The sequence below is a fragment of the Amblyomma mixtum genome, chromosome 3, assembly GCF_055824585.1.
Source record: "Amblyomma mixtum isolate Tamu chromosome 3, ASM5582458v1, whole genome shotgun sequence".
Classification (NCBI taxonomy): domain Eukaryota; kingdom Metazoa; phylum Arthropoda; class Arachnida; order Ixodida; family Ixodidae; genus Amblyomma; species Amblyomma mixtum.
This window is the reverse complement of record NC_143014.1, coordinates 200,483,779-200,510,212: the sequence shown is the minus strand read 5'-3', so window position 1 is coordinate 200,510,212 and position 26,434 is coordinate 200,483,779. Positions and strand designations below refer to the sequence as shown.

Genomic DNA, 26,434 nt, shown 5'->3' with positions numbered 1-26,434 from the left:
CGGTGGCGCGGGGTTAGGGTCCCGGCTTCGCCGCATCGCGCGTTGACAGAGCAGCTGCGCAAGGCCTCCGCCGCTGGCCCGTCAAAGGTTGAGGCTTCCGAGATACCTCGGATTTTTCAGCTTTGCTTGAAGTAGCTCTTTTGCCCTAAAAACTCTCCCTAAAACTATAGGGTGCCTCGATGGCCAGCACCGCTTTCAGCGTGAAAGCACCGCTTTCAGCGTGAAAGCACCGCTCTCGACGGCGGCATAATGGGTCAGCGCAAGGAGGCGGCGGCCTGTTTCGAAAACTGCCGCTACTGCGTGGAATTCTGCAAATTTGGTGTTCTGCCTAGACAGGCAGGGTGGTATCAGAGATGGTCTAATGAAATCGGAGTTAGTTACGCTTAAGTATATCATCTTTCACTGTTAAACTGCCAAGAAATTCGGCGCCTTATGAAGAGTCGTTCTAACAATGGGCGTAGCATATATTCCACTGAAATCTGTTGATCCGAATACTCTAAATTTCATTAGTTTTCCAACAGTCAGAATTACTTTGAGCTGCAGCTGCATATTTGCCAGACTACCATCCAGACATCTTCTCGTATGCTATGTAATCAAGTGCGAGAAGTCGCCTTTGACGGCGTTGCTAGTTTCAAATTACGAGGACACAAAGTTAAAATTGTGCATTATGCCTCCGCCCCCAGCAAAAATTGTTCTGTAATGCAGACATTTTGCCTGCCTTACCTCGTATGATTTAGATTTACTTGTTACTTTCCAGCCGTCTCGCTTGACCTGCTATTCCTGAACAAAGTGAAATAGCCGCTGTTCTTTTCTAGTGTGGGCAGAGCAACCAGAAACGCAACAGCCTCTCATAACTTTATCTTCAACTGCTGCATCACACACACAACACAAGCTCACTTCAAGCAAAGGGGCGTAGTCCGATGGGCAAATTGTCCACTTTCATCTCAGTTTTGCATGTTTCAAGCGTGTCCAGTGACATCACACACACCAGATTGCCCATAGAAATTTCCCCGAATGAAGCCACATATTCGGAACTTTGGTCAACATAAGCTGTCGCCAATATTTATGAGGAGCAATGCCACAAAGGAAGCAAGCTGACCAATAACTTTGTTCCCCACCCTGATAAAATAGGAGGCATTAACTTGCAGTGATCGTCGTATATAATGTTCTAATAAAGTAATAATAGATACTAACCTAGCTCTGCACAACTCAGGCAAGGCAGTAAATAAAAGACAGACATCATTTCACCTTTATTACAACTACACAAAGCTTAAAGCTGATTGCTACTCTGACAGAATAGCAACTTTCTCTTCAGTGGGTTCCTTGAGTTGTGGGTAGTAGTCCTTGTAGTCATAATGTCGAAATGGCACTTGGTATTTGATCAAACCTGAAACGAAGAAAAAAGAAAGCTTAAGGTGTGTACAAGTTAAAGGGACACTGAGGAGAAACTGAAGTTGGCTTGTATCGACAGAATACCAGCTCCTGATTACAAAAACGCCACTCATACTGACAACAAAGCTCTTGTAACGTAGAAAAGAGCAAGAACCAAAATACAGGTATCGCCGCCACAGGCCAAACTCGCAAGTACAAGCGTGATGACGTCATAGGACAAAGCAGTGTTGCTAAACCAATGGTTCTAGCAACTCTAGGACCCGAGAAGTCACAAATCACTGAGGCACAGCCAATGCATATGCAAATCTCCTTGACGTCGCCAGATGGCGCCACATGCCCGGCAGCTACGCGCGCGCCTGAAGCGTCGGGACCAATCAGCGCCTGGTCACCGGCGTTAGGCGGGCTCCTGTTATTCCGCTAGCGGTAACAAGGTACACGGTATGCTAAAGGTGTCTATTTGCGAGAACTTCGTTGACGGCTTTGAGAACGAGATCCATCGTAACGCTGGCAAAACGGCAGTGCAAACGTAAGCGAAGCGACTGTAGCGACGGCCGCAATAGCCTATAGATGCCTTCAACGTGCTGCCGGCGATAGCTTTCTTTTCGGCTGCTGCTAGGCCGCACTGCTAGGCGCCAGAAATCACGGAGTCTGCGTTACGTCTTGTTCACGTCATGTTTCACGTCACTTAGTCCTGTGTCGTCATAGGAGAATCCCAAGTTTGAATCAGAGCGGCGGGAAAAACTTTTTCAACTTCGAATCCAAATTTCTTAGAAATAAATGCATCTTTCGCTGCCGGCCAAGTGGCAACAAAGCCATGACATGCCAAACTACCGGATTTTGCTATAAAAAAAATATTGATAGTGCTCTCCTCACTGTCCCTTTAAGAACACCACTTCAAATGAAGCTATTGCATTTCAGTCTATTATGCACTTAACTACCTGAACCTTTATTTAACCACCTTTTTCTTATATACTTTGAAGTGTTCTGAAATGCACTAGTTCAGTACAAAAACGCCATTCACTTCTGTAAACATAAAACAATAAAAATAAGGTGCTGATGGAAAGTGGTAGGGAAACCATCACACAAGACATGTTATAGCCTCACGCAAATCTCAAGAAGCACACTGCAATGAAGTATTTTTTTTCCTTTGCAAGTGCATAGCTGGTAGTGCATAGATAAAAATCAAGCACAGGAATGCTACCTTACCACATAACTAAAATTTAATGCTGTCTTTCTATACCAACATAAACAGGCTAGGCTAGAATGGAGACAGTGAACACAATGGATCAATGGAAGTTTATTTTAGTTTAGAAAAATACTAGTCATGAAGAACACTTTAAAGTAAGTATGACCATGAATATTATTTGCATATGGCAGTGCACCTTCTCCACGTTCCAACTGGTGCAGCACAGCACGCCCAACAACAGCAGCCTAATAACATCCATGAGGGCTATGCAACAAAAATGTGTATGTGGTATGCACTAGCTGCAATGGCTTCATCATCACAGATTCGTACATTGGAGGCCCAGGGCTTAATGTGAAACACTAAAGCTACTCATCTGTTTGGAGACAAAAACAGTTTTCCCAACTTTCTAAATGTCCTGATCTTCCCCAACCAAAACTTCTTTCTTGGCAGGGCATCCCCCCTCCCTTCCTCCTGAATGGATCCTTAAAGGTGCATTGAAGAGGAATCTGGACACGTTTTTTGCTGTGGGAACTCGATCTACACGTTCCAAGCATTCTTAGGAACTTCGAATTACTGCCCTCAGCGGCAGATTTCCCTAATTTAAATCGGATCTATGTCCGGCTCCTACCTTTTTTTTTTTTTAATTCCCCGCAGATAGTGGGAGGAGTTGACCAACGTATGGAGTGCCTTTCAGGCAGTCTCGTGGTGGCTTTGCTTTCACTTTTCTTTTGTTTTTTAGGTTTCCGTGAATAAATAGATCTAGTCAGAGACTACATAGCTGCAAATTAGGCCCACAGAAATAAAAATACGCGTGGACTCTTCGCTTTCGCTGATCACTATGTATCGCACTGCCGATGGCAGAGCAGCAAGCCGCCACGGGACTGGGTGAAAGGTTGGCTGACTCCTCCCACCGTCTACGGGGAATTAAGAAGAAAAAAAAAAGGCAGTAACCGGGACGTTTAATCGGATTTAAATTAGGGATATCGACTGCAGAGGGCAATAATTCGAAGTTTCTAAGAACGCTCGGAAAGTGTAGATCAAGTTCCAGTGGTAAAAATACCTGTTCAGATTCCTCTTCACTGCACCTTTAACCACCTTTGTTAATCATGAAAGATGGCCTGGGATCAACATGATACTCTTGCTGACCCCAGTGTCCTCACAAAATAACTTTTTCTAAATGCACAACATAAGTGGAAAAATGAAAGGCACATTATTTCGCAGTTGCAATTTCTGTCAACTCAAATTCTCTCCTTTGCATCTTCCTACCAGAGCTGTGGTCGGTTGCCCTTGCCTACAGCAATCCTACTGTCATCACTATCTTAAGCAGAGGTGCACGGGCACCGACATCAGAAGGGCGATTTCTCTACGACAACATAACTCAGATTGGAAAACCACTGCTCAAAACTAAGGAGAGCTTACTCAATGCTCTGTTTGCATGGGCTATACACTGCATAAAATTACTATGTAACTATGGTGACATGTTTACAATAATGTATTCTTTTGTAGAAGTGTGGTAACCCACTATGCTTAAAGGGTGGTTCAGGACCACACTTTAGGAAAGTTGTTAATAAAAAACTAACCAGTAAATGTCAAGCCACCCTTGGCAGTAAAACTGCCGTGAAAAATCTTTGCTGTCTGATTAACTGTACCATTAAAAACTGTGTTGTTAACTTTCATAAGTGGAAATTCTTGTTCCAGGGGCCTCACAGTGAACTTTCTGGCAATGGAGTGAGGACTGATGAAGCTACACAGCATGCAATCGTGTCAATAAGATTCTATTTAGTGTTTTTTTCTGTGCTCTACAATAGGTCTTTGTTAAATTCCCACCCAAACCTCATGGTAAGAAGTGTTTTTACAGTGTATATACAACAGCCACAGAGCACTGCATTAGCCTATATCATCATATCTGCTAAGTCTGTGGATCCATCTATCTTGCACAATGAGATAGATAAGATAAGATAAGCTATATCTATGTCCAGATCAAGAAACAGAACAATGAAAATGATTTATCCCAGCACTAGACAAATAACTAGGGAACTAGGAAAGTTGTGCTTGAAATTTATGCAATTCAAGGCATACATAAAAGAAATATTATGGCACAACACAGGTAGAAATGTGTGGACTGCATCAGTGCTTATGATTACAGCAGGATGTTTCTGATGTTCAGGAGGCTATCGCATGTCAGGTCATGCCGATATAACATTAAGAACAAGCCACATGTTAATTTTTTCTTTAACTTCTGAATGCAGGAAGCAGGTGTCTCCACTGTATTAGACAAGGGCTATGCCAAGAGAGCCTCCAGGCACTACCACAACTTGAATCCTATGCATGTGAGAGTAAAGCTACTAAACTCACCACAGAACTGATTATGGGCTTTCGATAGCATGTTCTTGCAAAGTGTATTTGACAGGATCTTTGCAGCTTCTAAACAGTGATCAGCAAAATGCTAGAATAATTAGTGTAAATTTTAAGTCTGTTCTTCACTGACTCTACGTACACAAATTTCCACATTTTTTAACAATTGAAACTTCCTGTTCCTTGGCAAACTGAAGTTACTATACTAATTTTTAGTTTTTCATATTTTGTGCTTGACATTAAACATGAAAAAGCACTAGAAACAGTCATTACTGTAATAGCTAGAGATGTCTTAAATTCGCCTGTTGTAGACTGCCACATCACATCCAATACCTACCAAGAACCCACATCAAGCAAACAGCATTTGTCAGTATGAGCTGTATAATGCTAATAAAATGTTCAGTCTTGAAAACTGCAATTCCACTGAAGCTGTTCTTCCCATGCACACAATTACAATACAGTCCTTGCACCACATGTGCCACACTGCCCAAATCCAGTGTGCACTACGGAAATTTGCAACCAAAGTTGTTCAGGCTTTGCACTTACTGCCACTCTTACCTTTAGATTTGCAACTGCAGTGAGAAAAATTTTTTATTCTTATTTATTTTTATTTCCTGATTATGCCCCAGCTTCAGCTTCGGACTGCCACACTTGTTTGCCTGTTCAGTAAAGGTAGCTTAACACATTCACATGATGGTTGAGGTGGCAAAATCTATGTAGTTAGAATAATTATTCTCGGTGCTGCAACTGGACCAGGCATATTGGAAAGGTGCACTTTTATTAGGATAAAAGTCTTGATTTCATCCTGTGTGTGGTATGCCATCCTTTAAGGAGTGTGGCATGTGAAAAGCTAAAGCTATTCTTCTTTGAATGACTTACACCAGACATAAGCATACAGGACAGACATGGCACGAAAAAATATTCAATTCATTACATGGAAGAAAAGTAAGAAATGAACTGCCAGACTTTTTGCTCTCCCCCGCAAGGCCGAAGAAGTGACCCCTCCCCCACATCCCATACTCCCAATGCGAGGGAACAGAGCAATAAAAGGCCAACTTCTCCCCTTTGGAATGAGACAGGAAGCATGGATATCTGTACACCTGTAACACTTGCTCACCTAGATCTTTGGCTTTCAAGATGGCCAGATCAAGCTCGAACTGTTTCCTCTGACACACTCCTGCAAGCAGAGAATAACAATTTGACACAGTGCTGGCAAGAGAAAACATAAATGCAGATGAATACAGATTTTTACCATAGTACACACAAGACGGAAGAAGTGCTGGGCTGTCAGAACAATTAGGTAATAAGGAAAATTTTTTTGTTCCTCTTAAGGAATTCGGTGTACTAACATCCAAAAGCCTTCGTATTGTCAAGTTTCCTTCAAGAGTTTGTGGATGATAATACATGATAATTCATTTTTTTTTCTCACTGGGATGAAAATCAAGTCCTATTTAGCACTGCAATGGACAAACCGCACATGTCCCTTACATCCTTATGCAAATGACAAGCTTTGTATCTTGCTTAAAGAGGCTGTGAAAGGGGACCTCAACAAAGATGCGATATGCCTAGGATGCTAAAGGACGCAGCGTCATCCTCCAGCAAAAATTTTTTTGATGCGTTTTGTGGAAGCTGAGTTATTTGTAGTCAAAATTTGAATTTCTGCATCTTCGCGCCTTTCCCTCTCCTCTCGTCACTTTTTGCACGCTGAAATGTCGGTCCGCCGGCTCAACAGCTAGGGTGTTGGCCGGCTCCACGCACTCGGCCCCTCCGCCGACCGCCGACGCGCGTGGGAATTCCCCAGGGGGTGGAGCCAACGCCTCCTAAACTGGTTTGGCGTCGACGGCGCTGGTGTGGTGAACCAATGATGGCATTCCGCTGCCGACGTAAAGAGCGCTATGTGACGCAATGCGCGCGGATTCAGGCGAAAGCTCGGCACTGCTGGTCGCCCCGAGGCATGGAAGCGGGAGTTTTTAGAATTGTATTGTTTAACAGTTTAACAAAAAAACTTAGAGCTGCCAAAGATGGTTATTTTTTAGCAATATTTAGTGACCCTGCTAACCAGCGAAGTGATGTACTTTGGCACAAATTGAATGCTTTGTTACAGCCTAGCTCCTACTCAGCTATTCCTGATATATTGAAACATGATGGGCAGCAAATTTCTGGAGATGCAGTACCAGACGCATTTAATGAAGTTTTTACTCAAGCACCGCAACAGGGCATAGAACACAGCCTCACTAACTACGCTCAGTTTCTTCCAGTAAACAGGAATGGAGCATCGCTTTTCCTTGCTCCCACTACCTCTCTTGAAGTTTTTTCATGTATCAGAGCTACAAGCAATAGCAAGTCACTAGATGCCGATGGCATCCAGATTCGCCCTGTAAAGTTTGTGCTCGATATTATAAGCCCTATTCTTGCCCATGTTTATAACATAATATTATCAACAGGTACCTTTCCTAAGAGGATGCAAATCACCCGCGTTGTTCCCGTCTTCAAGCGCGGTGATAAAACTGCACTGAATAATTATCGGCTTATATCAATAGTTCCAGTATTTTCTAAGGGCATTGAGAAGATAATGCATGAGCGATTACTCTCATTCTTCAACCGCCACCATTTGATTGCAGACTTTCAACATGGTTTTAGAAAGCATCGCTCTACGGAAACAGCCCTCCTGAGCCAAAAAGAAATAATTTTAGACGCATTCAGGTGTAAGCATATGGCATTAGGCATATATATAGACTTCTCTAAGGCTTTTGATTTAATTAATCATTCCATCCTTCTTAACAAATTAGAAATGTATGGTGTGCGTGGAATTGCCCACTCGCTTTTGTCATCTTATCTGTCCCACAGGTCACAGTTTGTAGATGCCAATAACGCAATATCTTCACGGAAGGCAGTTACCACTGGTGTGCCGCAAGGAAGCATTTTGGGCCCACTTTTATTCTTAATTTACATAAATGACATTGCAAACTGCACAGATAATGCTACATTCGTTTCGTATGCCGATGACACAACCATTTTTATTGCAGGCAACGTGGAAACAGATTTAGAAATAAAGGCTAATAAGACACTGTCTGACTTAGAACGCTGGTCCGCGATAAACTGCTTAAAAATCAACCCGATGAAAACAAAAGTAATCTTGTACACGCCTAGAGGTAAGATGTTGACAACTAATATGAATTTGTGTCTGGGCAGTGAGCAGTTAGAGATAGTTGACTCCGTTAACATCCTTGGGGTGCATTTTTCAAAGCACCTTACCTGGAATGAGCATGTTGATCACCTACAATCAAAATTGTCATCTGCCATTGGTGTCATTGCTCGTCTGCGTCGCATTCTCCCGAACAAGGTAAAATTAATGTTGTACAATGCACTGGTGGTATCTGTCATGCAGTATTGCATCATGGTGTGGGGCACAACTGGCGTGACAAACTTGCAGAATCTACATTTGCTACAAAAAAGAGCTGTACGTTACATAGCTGATGTCCATTATACATACTCCACAAAACCACTTTTTCCAAAATATGAAATTCTTCCTGTGTTTTGTTTTTATAATTACAGGTTGATGTTGTGCTACAAAGGTTTTGTAAAGTTTGGCATCGATTACATAATTCATCTGGCAAAACTCCAAAAAAACACAAATATTCGTCAGACCCGACATAAAGAAATGTGGTTTGTACACACCCCGAGAACCTCCTATGATGAACAATCTCTATCTTATATATTACCTTCGCTGTTAAACTTACTAGACCGACAAAATTTTGATCCCTCCAGAAACCGAAACTGTCGCATTAAACATTTTTGTCAACTTCTTCATTTGCAAAACTAAACCATGCCTTCCTATTCGCCTAATTTTGTTCACCACTGTTGCTTACGTGTGTTGATTTATCTGTATTACCTTTTGTTGCTTCTCCGATTGATTGCCGTCTTGTTTCATTCTGTATTACCCGTTGCTTTGTGATATTTTTTCATTTTTTTGTGTAAGACTGGCCGTCATCCTGCTGTCATGCCAACTAACAAGGGGTCGGGACCTCGTCAAGCTGTTCGAGCTTTTAGTCCCGTACTCCTCCTTTTCTAAGGAAATAAAATGATTGATTGATTGATTGAAAAAAATTATTGGCTCGCTTTTGAGATGTTGTATGCAGCATGAACACTCGATGGCCTGTACTTTACATAATGCAAGCATTTTATAACCAACCTCCAACACCCTTTTCAGGGACCCTTTAATCTGAGAGCGGATGTTATCAGCCAGACTATAATTTCCAGTAAACTTTATGCAGGAAGATATGTACCTGCAACTGGATTCTTTGGAGTCCCCTTGAGCAAAATCACCGCTAGCAAAACACTCACCTGTTTTGGATGGCTTCAGCGTTTCTCCTGTGTGTGTGGAAATGAACTGAGTCAGCAATTTGGTATTCTGGAAAAGAAAAAAAAGGTCAAAAAATGATCATAACTGCCCATCACAGACTGAAAATGTGCAGCGGTAGTGACACAACACCCTAGCTCATGACATCACTGGTGAAAGAAAACAGAACCACATCAAAGCTATACACATGGAATGATGGTAGGATCACAATATGCTGTGCGCTTTTCAGAAAAAGTGTACAAAAGTTTTCAATATGGCTGGCAAAAGTGCACTGCATAATTTCAGCGCTTTTATTTACAGATGAAAGCTTTAAAGCATAAAAACAAAATATCAATCTAAATGTCTTCACACAGCCCTTGCTCCAAAGTATGTAAACTCAACAGTGTTTATCTGCAATTCTTCTTTCTTCTTTGTAGTCATGACATCATATTCTGGCAATGTGCCTCGTGTTAAATGTTAAGAAAGTAAAATCTTTAGTACAGCAACATTAAACCAAGCTATCTATCTATACAAAGGTTTGAAACTAGCTTTACACAGCTAGTTTACACAGTTTACACAGCTTTACACAGCTGAAGAAATGTGATGCTGAAACTTTATCATCAAACGTCATAAAAGAACAAATACCACTTCAACACAAATACTATATCAAGTCTTCTACAGAGACTGAGACAACAAAACGCACCATATGTAGCCATAATAGAGACAGGAGCAATTCTACAGCTGCCCTGAAGCTCAGTCTGCTCTAGCCAGCCATACTCATTGAAGGGTAACAGTTACTTCAAAATTTTTGCTCTCAAACCTTAGGAAATTCAAGCTGGATGAGCCCAAATGCAGCTGCTTAGCCAAGCTTTGAAGTTGGTCAAGCTGAAAGACAGGAAACTCCAAAGGCAGTATCAACAGGCATATGTGTCAAAGAGCACCATACAGTGAGTGGCTGAAAAAACACTAAAAGATGTAAATGAAGACAAAAAGCTATGTTCCATTGATAGTTAACCTTTGGAAACACTGCCATCATTTTTTTTGCCTGAAAAAATGACTGTGCTGCTGGGAAAACTGCAAATGAAGTCACCACCTTCTTTACACCCCCATGTTACACGGGTAGTGTTGTATCGTTTTTATGATGTATAAGCCTCTGAGCTCTCAACGAATCAAAGAAGACAAACGAAAATGAATCTGACCCACAAATGGGACAGCCCTTTATAAGAATATTTATCAACAACAGAGGATACCACCCTACTGCTTGCCATTCTTCATTTCATGTTTTCAGACATGTCAGCTTCAGGCAGGCGAACTGGACAGTATGCGAAGCATTGCTCGCTTCACATTCCTGCTACCTCGGCAGTACTCACTGCACAGCTTTCCCCCTCTTTTGACACTATTTGTCTCTACTTGCCCACCAAACTAGTGTTGCACATGAAGACAATGAACCAACCACGACAACGGAAGAATCCACTTTTCTGGGCACAGTTAAAGCAATTCTTGAGAGGTGTCATTACCAAACTTTGTTTTTACGCAATTTTCTGGCTTATCCACGTTTTGTTCTCAGTAAAAATTACGTATTTGCTATTTTGAGGCACTAACCTCTAAATCTAGCTGGACTCAGTATTCTCTTCAAGTGTCCCTTTCACAAAACAGGTGTCATCACATTAAATCATGACTTCTAGAAGTTGAGGTCTGGTAGAGTGTAGGTCTGAAGAGCACTTATAATGTTGCTGTGATAACATAAAGCCTTGGGGCTCTATATGCTTCCAGGCCATGCTTCCATATTCAGTACTACAAAATATTACCTCAGGTATGCAGACATTTATCTTCCTTGAGCAATCTACTTAACTAATACATCCGCATGTACCAAAACCATCTGAAAGCGGCCCTGCAATCTTAGCTACAACAGATAGATGATGCTGCAGACTATTTGCTTCTCCTACTTTTTAATGAGGATGAACGTCTTCATTTCTGATGCTCTCAAAAATTTTCCCCCATATTTCTTCCGGGCTTCACTTAAATTTAGTTTACATCACAGATCTGATGCTGAAAACTCCATGTTCCATTTTTTGTTGCATGTGACTGTGTGAATGGCACCACTTATGATGGCTCGATGTATCACAGTGAACAGCAAAACCTAGCTACTACATACTGCACCAAGTTTTTCTTCTTGTTTTTAATGTGCTGTTATGGAGAAGTTACACATCACAGACAACTGCATGTTAACTTCAGTTAGAAGTCTCAAATTTCTCTCAAAATTAGGTAAAGGAATGGATGCTGACAGCAATAATTTTTAATTCCTATTCACAAAATGAAAACAACTTCTGTGATAAACTTTGTTTAAATAGTTCACGTTTCTTTATTATAGCATTATGCAGAGGAATGTATTTGTTTTTAAAAGAGAAATTTTCTGCTTGTCTGGGCTTCTGGCCCATTCACTCATTTCCTAAGGTCAACCCTGCCAACTTTCATTTTTCCCCCCATGGCTCCACTAACAAGAATATGTAGAGGAAGAAAAAAAGTATTGCAAAATAATTTTACAAAATAATTTTACAAAATCAGTATCAGTAAATTTCCACCCAATCTGAAGAAACATCGACTCAAATACATGGACAGCAACTGTAACAGATGAATTTCAGATTTTCTGCATGTGTACTCACAGTGTGATGAACAACAAGGTACTCATCTCTGCACAAAGGGCAAGGATTACCAGTGTAAATCACGCCTTTCCTCTGAAAAACGAGACAAAAATGCATACATGAGCTTAAAAGCAACACAAGGATATTTCAACAAAGAAAAATTTCAAAACTACCAAATATTAAAAGGCTAAAAAAAATTTTCAATACATGAACATGTTTCCAAATTTCCTCATGCTCCCATCTTCTAGTCAGGTGACCTGACTAGAATCCATTACATGGTCTGACCTTGTTCTTACATTAAAGTAAAAAATCAAAGATCACTAGGTTCACACATATGTAACATTGGGATTGCTGTAATTGGTAGATTGCTGCAATTGGTGCCGACGTTCCAGACGTGCGCACTAATATACTTGATCTCGTGTTAACAACCCATCCTGATAGTTTTTCTTCCAGCTACTCAGATGTTATACCAGTGACCAGAAAGTCATTCACAGATCATTTCGGTGGATGTGTAAAATTCATCCCAACACTACTAAAACTATACCTTAAGCGATAAAGGTGATTACAAGTCTATAAATCTGAACTTAGCCATTTCTGTGAGTCACATCTTTAGTGTTTGAAGGACACACAAGTGAAATAAACTAGAAAATTTTTAATAACAAAATGCAAAACCTAATCGAAAAGTATACCCCTGTCCGGAAAATTTGTGATCATTCATCACAATGGTTTCTTTCAGCTCTTAAAATTTGCTCATTTGTTTACGTGATGAGTTTTTAAAGGAATAAGTCAAAAGCAGTATAACTGAGACTCTGAAATCAGTGTTGAACCACGAAGTGAAGAAGTGAGGTCTCGAGAAAAACTGCGCAATTAAGCATCTGGCAGGATGGAAATTTTTTTTCTGTGCAATTTTTGCATGCTCCTCAAATAAAATCTGAAAATTTTAACACCTCCCCCACTGATAATATTTCCTGCCTAAAGATGATAAGGTTCCCCACCAGCAATTTTTACTAACACTATCGAGACAAAGCATACTCTTCTCTATTTCACTACTTGGCTGTAGTTTGTTCACGTTGATGATGAAACTTCCAACCTGATCCCTGTTGTTTCCAACGCACCACAAAGCACTGTTCTTAGCTCTCATTTCTTCATATAGATTAACGACTTCCTTAACTGCACTTCCTGTAAAGTTAGTTTTATTGCCACTGACTAAGTTATCTATAATCCCATTCATAACCCTAGTGATAATTCAGCACCGCCGTGGTAGCACAGTGGTTATGTTTAAGGCTGCAGCAGAAAATTTTTAATTCCATGAACTGGGACAAAGAACCCGCAAAATTCCCGGGAGACATCAAATAATGCTTTGCGCAAGCACTAGTTTACGCCAGTGCACACTGAGGGTACCACAAATCTGTGACACAGCACTTGGCGCAAATGCTAGTCTGAACCGCTGTGCAGAGGGCGCCACGGATCCCTGAAGTGGTGCTTGATGCAATGCCACTAATATTCCCTCCTTTCGTCCCCCCTTCATGCTGCAGCGTCTACAACGCTGCAGAAGCAGGAAATGTGCCTTTAACTCTTGTGCCCAACAGTGCAGGCTTAGGTAGAGTGCTCCAGCAGTGCTCAGCGGTGATATCTCAAAGCAGGTACAGGGTTCTACACAGAATGCTTGTACTTGAGTGAAGGCGCACAGACGTAGCAGTTCCACTGGTACAAGCACCGTACAGGTAAGATGGCAGCTGAGCCATTGTTGTATTTTCTTTACTCCACAGCATACTGATCCAGTGCTCTAGACAAGTCTGTTTATGAATGTACAGCCGAAAACAAATACCACATGATATGGCAAGCACACAACTTTCAATAAATTTTGTTCGTTGGTAAGGTGCAAGTGCTTCAGTAGATGCTCAAAAATATGCATGTAAAAACCTTCTCTAAAAATATCACACAGGGTCAGATACACCTAAGGCCATTTGTTTGCAACATTGCATTTCATTCAATGGCCACTGTACATCATGCTGCCAATAGACAAATCATTGCTTAGCATCCAAGACCCATGAAAAATGCCTTGAAAACTGCCATAAAGGAGATATGCAGCACTGCACTCCATGACTATGCCTTAACAGCTGTGCAGAGTAATCAACTGTTTACCAACCAACAAGCAAGTGGAAGTGTGCATGTGATTTATGATGACATGATGATTACTTTAAATATTACCTGCTGTTATGAAAAGAAATGAAAAGGATAAAAAAAATGACAGACTGAAGTAAAATGTAATCAATGTGTGTGTTCCTAGCTGTGTTGCTGGCTGGGCAGGGAACAGGTTAAAGCACATCTTAGGGGGGTTACTTAAGCAAATGAACATACAACCATACAGTGACTCCTGTTTGACATGCCTTGAAGTTTTTGTCACAGAATATAGGCAATTAATATAGATAACAGCACTGTATACAGTAGATGTCAAAGAAAAGGACATCACAATACAACTACAAAAAAACATAAGGTGAACAGCTGGTGTAACTAGCTCCCCTCAAAAGGGTACTACCATGTCCGCTACCAGTGGCACAGCCATCAATGCAGTTTACATGCCTGGCATGCCTCACTCATGTTCTCAATACCCCCCACCCCTTTTCCCTCGCATTCTACACTCTTATGAATAAGCAGTGGGAACACTCTGGTTCTGCTCACACTTTGCTGTTTTTCATCCTTGCTGGCAGCTCCAGCTACAGCTACAATACAGGCTGTCCGAAGTAGGCTGTAAATGACTATGGCAAGCCAAGCACCTTCCGTGGATCACCTCACACATCCTCCTGCTCATTTCACTTTCTCCAACAAGTCTGACTGACATGAATGGGCTCAAGATTGTCCCCGGTATGTGCGCTGAGAATGCCAAGGCTTAGAGAACACAGTGGGGAAGCCCAAGTCTATACACTTCTCGACACTACAGGTTGCCACGCAAGAAAATCCCCACTATGCTAAAGTTCTGGAATCAAGAGCGTAAAAGCTACACCACATTGAAGACAAAATTTGACCATCATTTTCAGCAAGTTCAAAACACCATCTATATAAAAGCATCAACAGCCACATGAAAGGATAAAAACCAGAAGGCATGGACCAGTACACATCTGCTCTCCAATGTCTTCAATAAAAAATTTAATGATATGATGGATCATACGGTGAGAAATCATTTTATCCACAGGCTCTACAAGAAAGCACTTTAAAATGCTAACCTCACAAATAACACAATGTTGGCAAAGGCCAGGCTGTGGGAGACTGTGCATAACAAGAGGAACCCCAGAGCAGCACCGAAACTCATGAGGACTCGTTGGCTCTTCAAAACAAAACCTCAGTGCACTTTTAAATGGTAAGAAGGATGGTTAGCAGAAAATTGCCGAGACCCCTATGTCTAAGTAAGGGACACCATAGTGGTTACAGATATTGATTCTTCTAGAACAGGCAACCACACAGTTGCACAAATGAAGACATTTCACTAGAGTCTGCCAAAAGGCCACTTTCAAAAAGTCTTCTGCAGTCACTTAACAGGGTTGTGATGACAAAGATGCTTGGTTTCTTATCAGTTCAGGCACCTTGAACTACGGCTGCTTTGTGGAGCTTCTCATAAATAGTGTACCCTTCCAGGAAAAGTCAGCTCAGGAGCCGAATCATCTGCTGTTCCAGCTATAATTTCAGGCATTTTCAGCTAAGTTGGCGAATGCTGACAGAGTACTAAGTGGCCCTAGCAGAAAGCACCTTAGTGCCCGCAAGAAATTTACAGCTCCTCTCAAGTGGTCAGAAAAGACCTGTGAACAACTCTACATCATGGATTCACTATCATTTGCCTTCCTTGGCCTCTCAGCCATCAAAGTACTAGGAATTATGAAGTTCATCAAGGCTGTCTCCACAGACAGCTTCAAATGAGTTTCACAAAACAAAGGCACAAAGAACCATCCATCATGTAAAAAAAAAATTATAAAATGGTGTGCAGACATGGCTCCAGACCTCAAGAAAAACAGTCATAGAGTCTGTATAAACCCCACGAGAGAGAGAGAGAGAGAGAGAGAGAAATAGAGAGGGGGGGGGGGGGGGGGGGCTTTTATTTCTTGGCTTATGAGCCTACTATAGACCTCACAAATCACAATGCATTGGTTCACCGAGAACAGCCCAATCTACTAACACCAATACGACACTGACCTTATTCAGGAAACGGGTTTTCTCAAAACAGGATGCAAACTACAGATTTCACCAGATCAAGCTTGCTCCTGATTCACAAGAGCCAAACATGCTCATGAGCCACACAAAAGATTTTGCATAATACACCTGCCATTTGGCATCATGCCCACCCCAAGATTTCTGCAAGGGATTGTGAACACCATGGATGATGTTCTGTACAGTCTACAGTAAATGTACAAAACACAAGCACAAACATCTAGTGACACAGCACAGCCACAAAATGAGTTGGAATCATCTAAAATCATGACAAGTCCATTTTTTGCATCATAAAAATAAGTTTTCTTGGGCCATGTCAATGAGAATGGCATTCAACTGGATTCACTAGAGCTACAAGCAACCAAAGCCCATGATCCACCAGAAGATCCCGCATCTCAAGAATGCCAAACAATTCTGCCTCCGTCATGAGGCCACTCCGTGAACTAATGCACAAAAACTTTTAGCCCGGTAACCAATATGCAATTCTATTCTCAGCAACGGGTGTTAGCAATGGTTGTGATCCACCGACAGACACATTGAGCTGCTACCTACTGTAATAATGGCTTTGGGATCGGTGAATTCCATGGTAAGATGTGAAATGGCTCTCAAAGTCTCTGTTTTCCAACACAAGGTCAATACAACTCTTGCGGTTGTGCGGTTGGTGGACACCCTTTCAACAGTGGTTGCAACATCCAGCATTCACTGTCCACAAAGATCAGTGATGAAGATCATTGTATGGGTATCAATGTCCTCAAGCATGTCCCCAAGTAATAGGATAGGATTAGACATATTTATGGCTAATTCAAATGTGAGGAATACTACAATTTGCTTGAAAGTCACAATAGGGAAGAAGTATCAGGCCACAATAATGAGGCCACTCTCGGGTTGGACAGCACATATTTTACAGATTGTTCTCATGGCCGAAGAGGACTACGAGTGACGATTTAATGCCATCCTGTGTGTAAATAGTGATGCCAGCCGCACAGTTATTAGCATGCCAAGTCCCGCAGCTGCACTCAAAACCCTCCACTTCAAAAGGTCGAAGTCAACCAAACAACATGGTCATAGTGACTGTCACACGTGTGACCTTAACAATCTGCCATCGAGTACTGTCACAGAAAAGGAACAGGGTTTGTACAGTTGCTTCAGATATTGCACGGTGATGGTATTAACGCGGTGAGTTTGCAACTATGCAGTTTAGAGCATGGTTCTCTTCCTATGCATATACCACTTGCTTGTAAGTGCCAATCTGTGATTAAGGTATAGTAATGCAACGGCCTGCTCTATCAGAAACTGAGTCTGCTTGACAGATATTTCCACCTCAGGCCTACAATGAATGCAACCATGCAGAGTTCCACAGGTACCCATACCGTGCGCCTTGTGCTCTGCCGAAGTACATTTTATTGAAGGCACACTTTAAGGTAGAATTTGAGTCCAAGCCAACTTTTTAGAGATTTCCTAAGGATGCAAGAAGCAAGTGAAATCAGGCTTTACCCCAAAACAAAGGGCCCTAATCACATACCACAGCTTTTTCTAGGAAATCACTTACAATGCCATCTAACTGCATCAAGCACTATTTTTTTTAAGACACTGACTAATGTTACATGGGACACTATTATTATATAGTGTATCAGTATATGACACACTGGCTTATCGTGAACATCTTATCGTGAAGGCTGAAAGGGTCTCTTGTAAAGCGGCCATGAGCTATGCCAGACATTGCAAGGAAACTTCCCCAGTGCTCCTAACATCAGATTGTGGTAACACATTGACACTGACAAGGTGCAGTATGTGACAAGAGAGAAAGATTATTTATTGTTGGAAAATGAGAAAAAGATTGCGCAGCGCGTGCCACTGTCTCTGTCAAGGCCATGTTCACTGCGCTACAATGGGGAATAGAATGGGAGATTGAAAGGAGGAAAGAGGAGGACGGGTCAGGAAGAAAGAAAGAGAGCAAGAGATGGGACCCGACGCTCATGCTTGCCAGTGTAATAATCTGAAAGGTACCGCTCGCGTCTGGTATGAGACCCATGAAGATGATCTCCCCAGCTGGGACACATGCAAGCTAAAACTGCGCGAACTGTTCAGAAAACCACTTGGGCGACAACTAGCGGCCAACAGAGACCTTGCCTCCTGCAGCCAAATTTCGACCGAGTCCTGTTTCGTATATTCAGGACTTATTAGCACTTTGCCACAAACTTGACAATAAAATGCCTGAATCGGACAAAGTGGGCTGCGTTTTAAAAGGCATTGCGGACGATGCTTTCAACCTGCTAGTTCATCAAAACTGCTCAACGGTTGACAGCATCATAAAGGAATATCGACGCTTTGAGGAAGCCAACAGCCGGCGCATTAGCTCCGAGTTCGCCCGCCTCCCCAACATGACCGCAACATCATCATGTTAAGATATGTTGCGCCGATAGCTCTCAACACCACTTGAAAATGTCAACTGCATCATCCAACGGGAACTAGAGGGTATGTCCCCTGTCCCCATGTAGCCACGTGATGATGACTATCAGTTGCCCGCTATCTCTGCCATCCAAGCCGTAGTCCATCAAGAATTTGCTAACCTGGGTCTTCAGCCTGCCATTCCCATGCCTCCTTCTCAAGCCCCGGACATTACTGTGATCAACCATGGATGCCTTCAGTACTTTGCTCTGTGTCGACGTAACCCTTCCAACTGGAGGACTGTTCGCGTTCCATTGTTCGCGTATTGGCCACATCGCCCGGCAGTGTCACACTCGCTGGTTCCGTCCTTACACATCCAGTTACATGCCCAGCTTTCGCCGGTCCCAAGAATGACCCGGTCCTTTCTCACCCAGCGAGGACCCACAAAGCACTGCCACTGACATCCAGACTCCTCACTTGAGCCACTCACCATCCCCTCTGCGCTGCCAGTCCCGTTTGCCCAAACGTCGTCGCTTCACCTCTCCTGACCTCAGCGGACGCTCCCAGATGGAAAACTAGGCACTGCAGCATCAGGAGGTGATGCTGCAGTACAGACCTGGCTCGAAAATCCTCGCTTAGCCCTTCTTGCACAACGTAACTTGCTCGGCATTCATGTTGATGGAGTCCCTGTCACAGCCCTGATTGATACCAGTGCGCAAGTATCAGTCACGAGTTCCCATTTACACTGCCACCTAAGAAAAGTACTGACACCAGCCCCTACAACCGTTGTCCGTGTAGCCCATGGTGGTCAAACTATGCACAGCCCGAAATGGATGTTATGAATGTGGGAACCGCGACTCCACAACTGCCAGCACTAAGCACTGCATCGCAAATGCCGTGATCGCCAGTCGTGCAATGTGCAACGTGAGCACTAAGTGGTGGCACACAGTCTGCCCATTGTCACCGTCGCTATTGTCAGTCGTGCGGTACACACCATGGGCACTGCATGGTGGCACAAGTATCGCACATTGCTAAAGCGGCAACCACCAGTGCCCAGTATGTGGTCCGTACATCACCGATGTGGCGATCACCAATCACGGAGTAGGTGTCATCAGCTGAAAACATAACAGTGTGAATGCATATTCCATGCTTTTGCATACAGACGATTGTCTCTGGATGATACGAACATTTCTCGTAACCCCATGAGATTCGTATAATTGAGATTCTGCTGTAAAATCGAACATGTATATATTAAACTCACAAAAAAATGCCGATGAGTGCGATGTAATTCGATATAAAAGTAGCAGTAAATTTAACAACATACATGTAATTCATAAAAGTAGCAGTAAATTTAACATTATAAAAAGAAAGACATGAAAAAAAAATGCATTTCTATAACAGCCATTAATTATGCGCAGATTACCAAGCAAAATAGTCATGAATTTTCTGTTTCCTTATTCTAATTGACTCAGAGAAAACACATTTTCCAACGTTACCAATGGACTCCAAACAGCTGAGACCACAGCCTTCTACTCACACGCAATAGCAGCCAACCATGCTGAGCGCACGGAGTATGTCGAAGCATGTGGGCACAGATTCTCTCAAGTCGTCACAATTAACATCAGTGGTTTTCTGGCTATCCGCTAAGTAGGCAACGATGTCTTTGTCTACAAGCTCTCTGGCGGCCTCAACATTGACATTCGTGGAGACAAAGTTGCCTATGGCTGCCCCATCAGAAATACCACAAATCATCAAGACCTGCGACAGCTTTGCTCCGTCTTCTCTGGGGAAGCAGAGACCAGAACGTAGAAAGCAGTTCTGTATAGTTTCGTTTTTGACATCATTCCATGACTCAATCAACATAGACAGGGCATCTAAGAGGTCGACTTTTACATCTCTTCCAGTCCTCAGGTTCTGCAGGAGCCATTCAATCAGATGATTCCTTAAACCACCCTTCACCATGTGGATTGCCCCCTAATCCAAGGGTTGAAGCACCAACATAATGTTCAGTGGCAGGAAGCGAAAGCAATGTTGCTGAAACTAGCATTGCAGCGGCACAGCCGTTGCCTACAATGAGGCAGATGTTGCGATGTTGGCCTACCAAGTCGTTGTTCTAAGACTTTAGCCACTTGGAAAAAAAGTTTGCAGGTCATCCACAGTCTTCGATTGGACCTGTAGGTCACCAGTACTGAAAGCGCGTTCTGCAAGCATCGCAGAGACTTGCCTTGTCTGCCAGGTCTTTTCTATGCTTTAGCCCAAACATCAGCCTTGTTCTTCAAAATGGTACTTGGCGTGCTTCTCAGAATCTTGAACACTGCGGCAACTTCAGATTTCTTCTCACCTCGTTGAATTCACTTCATAATTTCCACTTTCATGGAAAAGGGGAGATTATGCCATCTCGCGGCTGCCATCGCACGCACGCAGACACCATAAAAACCATGCGAAATTGTCAATGGCAGCACGACGCACCGTACGTATGAACTGTGTTACAATGCGGGCATAATTGGAGCAACGTTTTAAAAACGCATATTCTGCTTGGCTGGTTATGCGCCCCCCGCCTACGTCACAGAAAATCTGCGCCATCATTGGTCTGCGGTAGCTGTGTGCAAGCCTGCCACATCGAGGCCTATCAGCGCGTGCGCACTGGCAGTGAGCAGCCTCCCAGTACTCCGGCCACAGTGACGGTGACGATAACAAAGCACACGGTATACTAAAGGTGCGTAATAGTACCCGCAGGTCCATGCGGCAAAGCTAACCTCCGGAGGTGTGCTGAGAGAAAGCCAGCTTCTTGGATCGACCGGTGTTGCCCAAAGTGCGGTCTATCGGATATAATGGCTAATTTTTGTAAGATGTAGCTGTACATTTTTCCTGTACATTTATGTTTTAGCTTTACAGTGCTCAGAAATTATTCGATATGAAGAAAAATTTGATCTAACCCGGTTTGATATAATAAGGTTCGACTGTACTGCATTCTCTCCTGAGACTAGCTTCCAGTGAAAAGGTATGTGTTTGTCATAAAATACTACGAAACGCTTTTTTCTTTGCTTCTCGAATTTTCTTCTTTAAAATAAAACATAGTTTACTGTGACCATTTCAGCACATAGTTCACAAAGACACTTTCTTTGTTTCATGACTATGAGAAGAGACTGCCCATTTTCCCCCCTTTTTCCCACCTCAAACAGTTGACCTTAGAAGTACATCTCGCTGGGCAATTTGGTTGATAGTTTCAAACTCACAACTAACTGCAGTAACACAAAAGACAGATAGAAGGAACAAGGTTGACGGGACTGACACAACCTTTGTGCCAGTTCCGTTTGAAAAAAAAAAATTTCACTTTTTTTACACGACAACATGTAATATTCGTGTCCATTTTGCAAATGACAAATTAGAACTTATTACTACTTTAAGCATAATTCTACTGGTACAACATGGAGCAGTTCTCACTGCATCAGGGCCATTTGTGGTCATGATAAGACACTTACTGTGTACTTGTGCACATGGAATATCTTTCAATCTGCTATCTTACTGGTCTCAACTACGCCTTTAGCATTAAAGTTTTCTAATGTACTCTACAGCAAAGTTCAATGTCCTAAAGTGTGAAAATAAAAATGTTATGGCGAATAAGCGTGCTTGCAATTTATTGCTCAATATTAAATTTTATAGTCAATTATATTCAAATCTGATTATCTGTATTCAAATGGCATTTGAAATATTTTATATTTGCACACCCCTAATTTCTTTTTCACCTCCATCATTTGCATGCAGCCACTTTAGGAAGAACCTCATTTGTGGAGACTAATGCTACCATATCCAGAGGAGGGTGACAAACTGAAATTGACCAAACAGCTCAAGCAAATGATGTATTGGCATCCAAATGCTGTAGTTCGGCATCAGGAGAGGGCCACACACCTTACTCCTTCCTTCGAATGGTTTGTGCTACTGCCATGGAATGGATTGTCTATGGGCACAAACATCATGCCATTGACACTATGCTCTAGCCTCACAGTTTACCACTTTGTCCTTCCAGCCCACAACACAAAAAAAATCGATTCACTGTCATCAGAAAACAAACCACAAAGCATAAAGGGGTACAGACACAAAGTTCTTGGGTGTCCATTTTTATACCTTGAAAGAGGCCTCTGGGCCTAGTAATCATGAAAATGAGCTCAGAACACCAGTGTGCAGAGTTAATAATTAATCAGAAACGATTCTGTACCAGCAGTCTTAGTCTCGATCAGTGCCAGCTCTGGAGTGCACCTTGACATGCACAGGCGACCTGCCAACACAGGCTATCATAGTCTAATGACATCAGCATTGCCAGCAAGCAATGGTTGTTCCTGCGAACAACCACCGAGTTCGGCGACGTCACAATAATTGGGGCAAGTGCACACTGACATCACTCAATGTGGTGGAAATGCCGAGCGGCTGCTCGGACGACATTCAAAATCGTATTAAAATATGTTCCACTCAACAGCTGTGACTGAAACTTGCTACAAGAAAAATTCTTATGCCCGTGAAACAAATAACATTGTTTGTTGGTATTCAAAATTTTGTGTCTGTACCTTTTAAACCATCCACATAGCAATATGCATCAACTGCTATACAGTATTCCGAGCAGACAACATACTTTCTAAGTTTGAAGTGTGGCATTGCTTAGAATACTATCGTTTGGTCCTGATCTTCCCATTCTGTTTCAGTAAGAGGGCAAAATATAGTGAAACACAATGATATTAAAATAACTCCTGTGCTTTTTTTAGACTGAGCTCTTCAGACTGATGTCAGTCCCCTGCCTAACATCAGGTGCACAGTGGAGAGTGAAAACACGCGCAGTTGTGGAGCCTTAGTCGACCAAGGGACATGATCTTCAAATATTACTACCTTCACACAGAACAGTTAAACTTGACTCAAATGCCCACAAGGACGTCCAATACTGATCCCGTGCATTAGAGTATGACACAAATTTGTTTCAGGGTCACTTCAAATTTGCTCTAATGATGCTTCAGAGTATGCATATCAGTGAAAACAAACCATGGGAACCATCCCCTTTTTTTTTTTCCTGAATGTATATCACTACAAGTTTGCTGCACTACTCACAACGCAATTCCTGCGTGTTTTCTTTGGAGGAAATTGACCTTTGAAATTTCTTCGGTACATTGTCCAGACAGGATCATCCCCATAGGTTTCTTTGTAAGCTGCAAACAAAAACAATAACTGAATCATACATTCCAAAGTGACAATTTCTCATACAAAATAACACGAAAACTAAGAAATGTTTTGTAAACTTGACAAAGGTTTCACAAGGCACAAAAAATGCAGTGAATGATTTTCCAGTGTCTCAGGTGCAGTTACTATCACAGTCAGACATCCTGTACTTACCAATAAGACAAATAATCAGTTTGTCAACTGACAAGTTTTACTTCACCAACAGCACTGTTTGCCAACAACACCATTTGCCAACAGCACTGCAAGCGAGCAGGAACTTTACACAAGTTGCGATCCAGAATTGGTATAGCTTAGGCCCACTCATATGTTTGTTGGTGAGCAATGTGATGAGCATTACAGGATGAAACATGCTGCCAGCACTGAAAGACAAGGTAAGGAAAGACAAGCTTAATATCCCAACCACTGGCCTCGCTTGTCTTCTGTCCTTGTCTTTTGGCACTGGTACTGTGTCGCATCGTGTTTTAAGCGACCAACTATCCCAGCTGTCTGCTGTCCCAGCTGTCTGCACTAAATGCACCACAGTTTGCCACTAAGTTCAAACATACTAAATGTTGGAGATTTGCAGCTGACACAGCATGAAATGAAAGACGAGGGGGGTGGGCAAACCTTTGCTCTCCAGATACTCGATACTTAATTCTGGAGGGTGGAGAGTCACTTTCTTGACATTTAGTGTGCCACCACCACTTGTCTCTTCGCTGTCTTCTGCTCCAGCCTCCGTTTCCACTTCCTCTTCTTCCTTGCAAAAACTGCAAGCTGATGTCGACAAATTCTTGCAGCCCTAAGCAAGCAAGCATATAAACAAGTGATCATTCCCACTATGCACCTTGAAGAGGCACTTATTCCTTATTTTTTAATGTGACTAAAGATATGACAAGGATAAATGGAAGAGGCCTAGGTCACAGTGCAGCGTCCAGTGTCCTTTTATAGCTTGCAGTGTGCCAGAGTACTTAGTCAAACTGATTTAAAACTAGCCCAAACTTAGCATGATGAAAAAACACGCAGCTCATTTCTTTATTAAGAAATACCAACCGAACAATTTTCTGTCAAGTCAATGAAATTCTCACATTTAAAGTTAGAAGGAAAAGTCTAAGGCCGAAATTTTATACTGTGTTCCCATCAAGTCAATGAAATTCTCACATTTAAAGTTAGAAGGAAAAGTCTAAGGCCGAAATTTTATACTGTGTTCCCAAAAAATCTTTATGTGTAACCCTTTGTGTCTTGTGCATCCAGACATTCTCACTTCCAGAACTTGTTCCAGCATTCGGTGCATGCAAAAATTTTTAAGAGCACTTTCTCCTCTCAAAGGATATAAGAATAGGGTGAATAGGCATGATATTGTGAACTGATCCTCAACCCAAGTGTGAAGGTGCATTGCAATCACTTCAGATGATACAGTAACTTCCTTCTGCTATACCTCATGGGCTTCACTCCGCTTTATGCTGACGTCAGTGCCGCAGTAGTGCATGCTACGTGTGCTGGCTTATTTATTGTAAATATATTGTTTTTATATAGTGCTGTTGAGCATTTCACAAGAATTCTTCTTTTTGTTTTTTCGTCACTTTTTGTATGTGATCTTTTGCCATCGCTGAGCTGGCAATCACGATATTTAAATTTTTCATAACACCTGGTTGGTGTACAATTAGACTGCAGTATGTACTTACATAAATAATGATGCCTCCTCAGGTGCACCAGCAAGGTAACTATAAAGTTTTGATGAGAACTATAAGAGATTGAAGACTGCTAGTGTTCAGTTCAACAGGGCGTGTATTAACCGACAAAACATAGCAGAGGGAGCCGATACAGTCCTGCATTTGTGACTGATCTGTACTAAACTGAATCGGGAGAAAGCACGATTCCAGTTAGCGGTGAACTGGGTTAGTTAGGTTCATGCACTCCGGAGACTTCGTCAACACAGGTATACTCACCTGAACCCAACTCAAGGAACGAACGGAGGAGAGTTCCTGGAGTTTGGAGGTCTCGGGAAACAACAATTTCTTCTCGACTGATTGCAAGTATTGGGGCAGGGGCTTGCATGCTGCCCGCAAGCTGCGCCGTACGCACGCTCGCCACATGAGCGCGGCCATGTTTAAAAATGGTTTCGTAAGTTTCTGTATTTTATTCCGTACTTTCGTATTTTAGTGTATTTCGTATCTATGCCTATCGTCTAACAGTTATGTCGGTTCTGTTCGCTCTCTTTTCCCTCATACAATGACATTACCGCCGTCGCTACAGATTGAAAATTTCGAAAAAAAAAAGTATTTATAAAAAAATTATATGTAATGATCAAATGTAGAGATGAAATGTCATGGTGCTCATATCAATATAGATCATGCACCTTGGCATATCTCCTTAACGGTGTCATAACTGCAAAATCCCGACTTGATGCGTTATTCAGAGAAAATTGAAAAAAAAATTCTCTCGGCGTAACCGCACGTTTGTTGGGGCTCAAATTTCGCAAAGAGGTTGCATTTGGTGGTCAATTTCGTTTTATACTTCATTTAGGTGGCTTACTTGTCTGATTCGCTCAGAATTATTTTGAAATCCCCATCGTCTGTGGCGACGGCGAACCAAAACCGAAAGACTTCGCAGCAGTGGTACCCGTGGCGCCACCTCGCACCCACCGGAGAAACGAGCCCTCTACCGGGGAGGCCGGGGAGGACGGGGGAGAGGAGTTGGACCATTGGTTGGACTCGCATAGCCAAGTCACGG

At 42.4% G+C, this 26,434-nt stretch overlaps 1 protein-coding gene across 2 annotated transcripts; it reads right to left on the bottom strand.

Moving 5' to 3' along the window:
• Positions 1-1,226: 1,226 nt before the first annotated feature.
• On the bottom strand, positions 1,227-25,845 carry mRpS18B (mitochondrial ribosomal protein S18B). Of its 2 annotated transcripts, XM_089582457.1 has the most exons (7): positions 25,651-25,845; positions 24,332-24,503; positions 23,597-23,694; positions 11,936-12,007; positions 9,278-9,344; positions 6,051-6,110; positions 1,227-1,387 (listed from the first exon to the last, which is right to left on the bottom strand). In XM_089582457.1, the coding sequence occupies exons 1-7, from the start codon at positions 25,807-25,809 to the stop codon at positions 1,284-1,286; spliced, it is 732 nt and encodes a 243-aa protein (XP_089438583.1). In that variant the 5' UTR covers positions 25,810-25,845; the 3' UTR covers positions 1,227-1,283. The 2 variants fall into 2 exon arrangements, with proteins under 2 accessions (XP_089438583.1, XP_089438584.1); XM_089582458.1 differs by lacking the exons at positions 1,227-1,387; positions 6,051-6,110 and adding an exon at positions 6,151-8,378.
• Between the last annotated feature and the right edge of the window lie 589 nt (positions 25,846-26,434).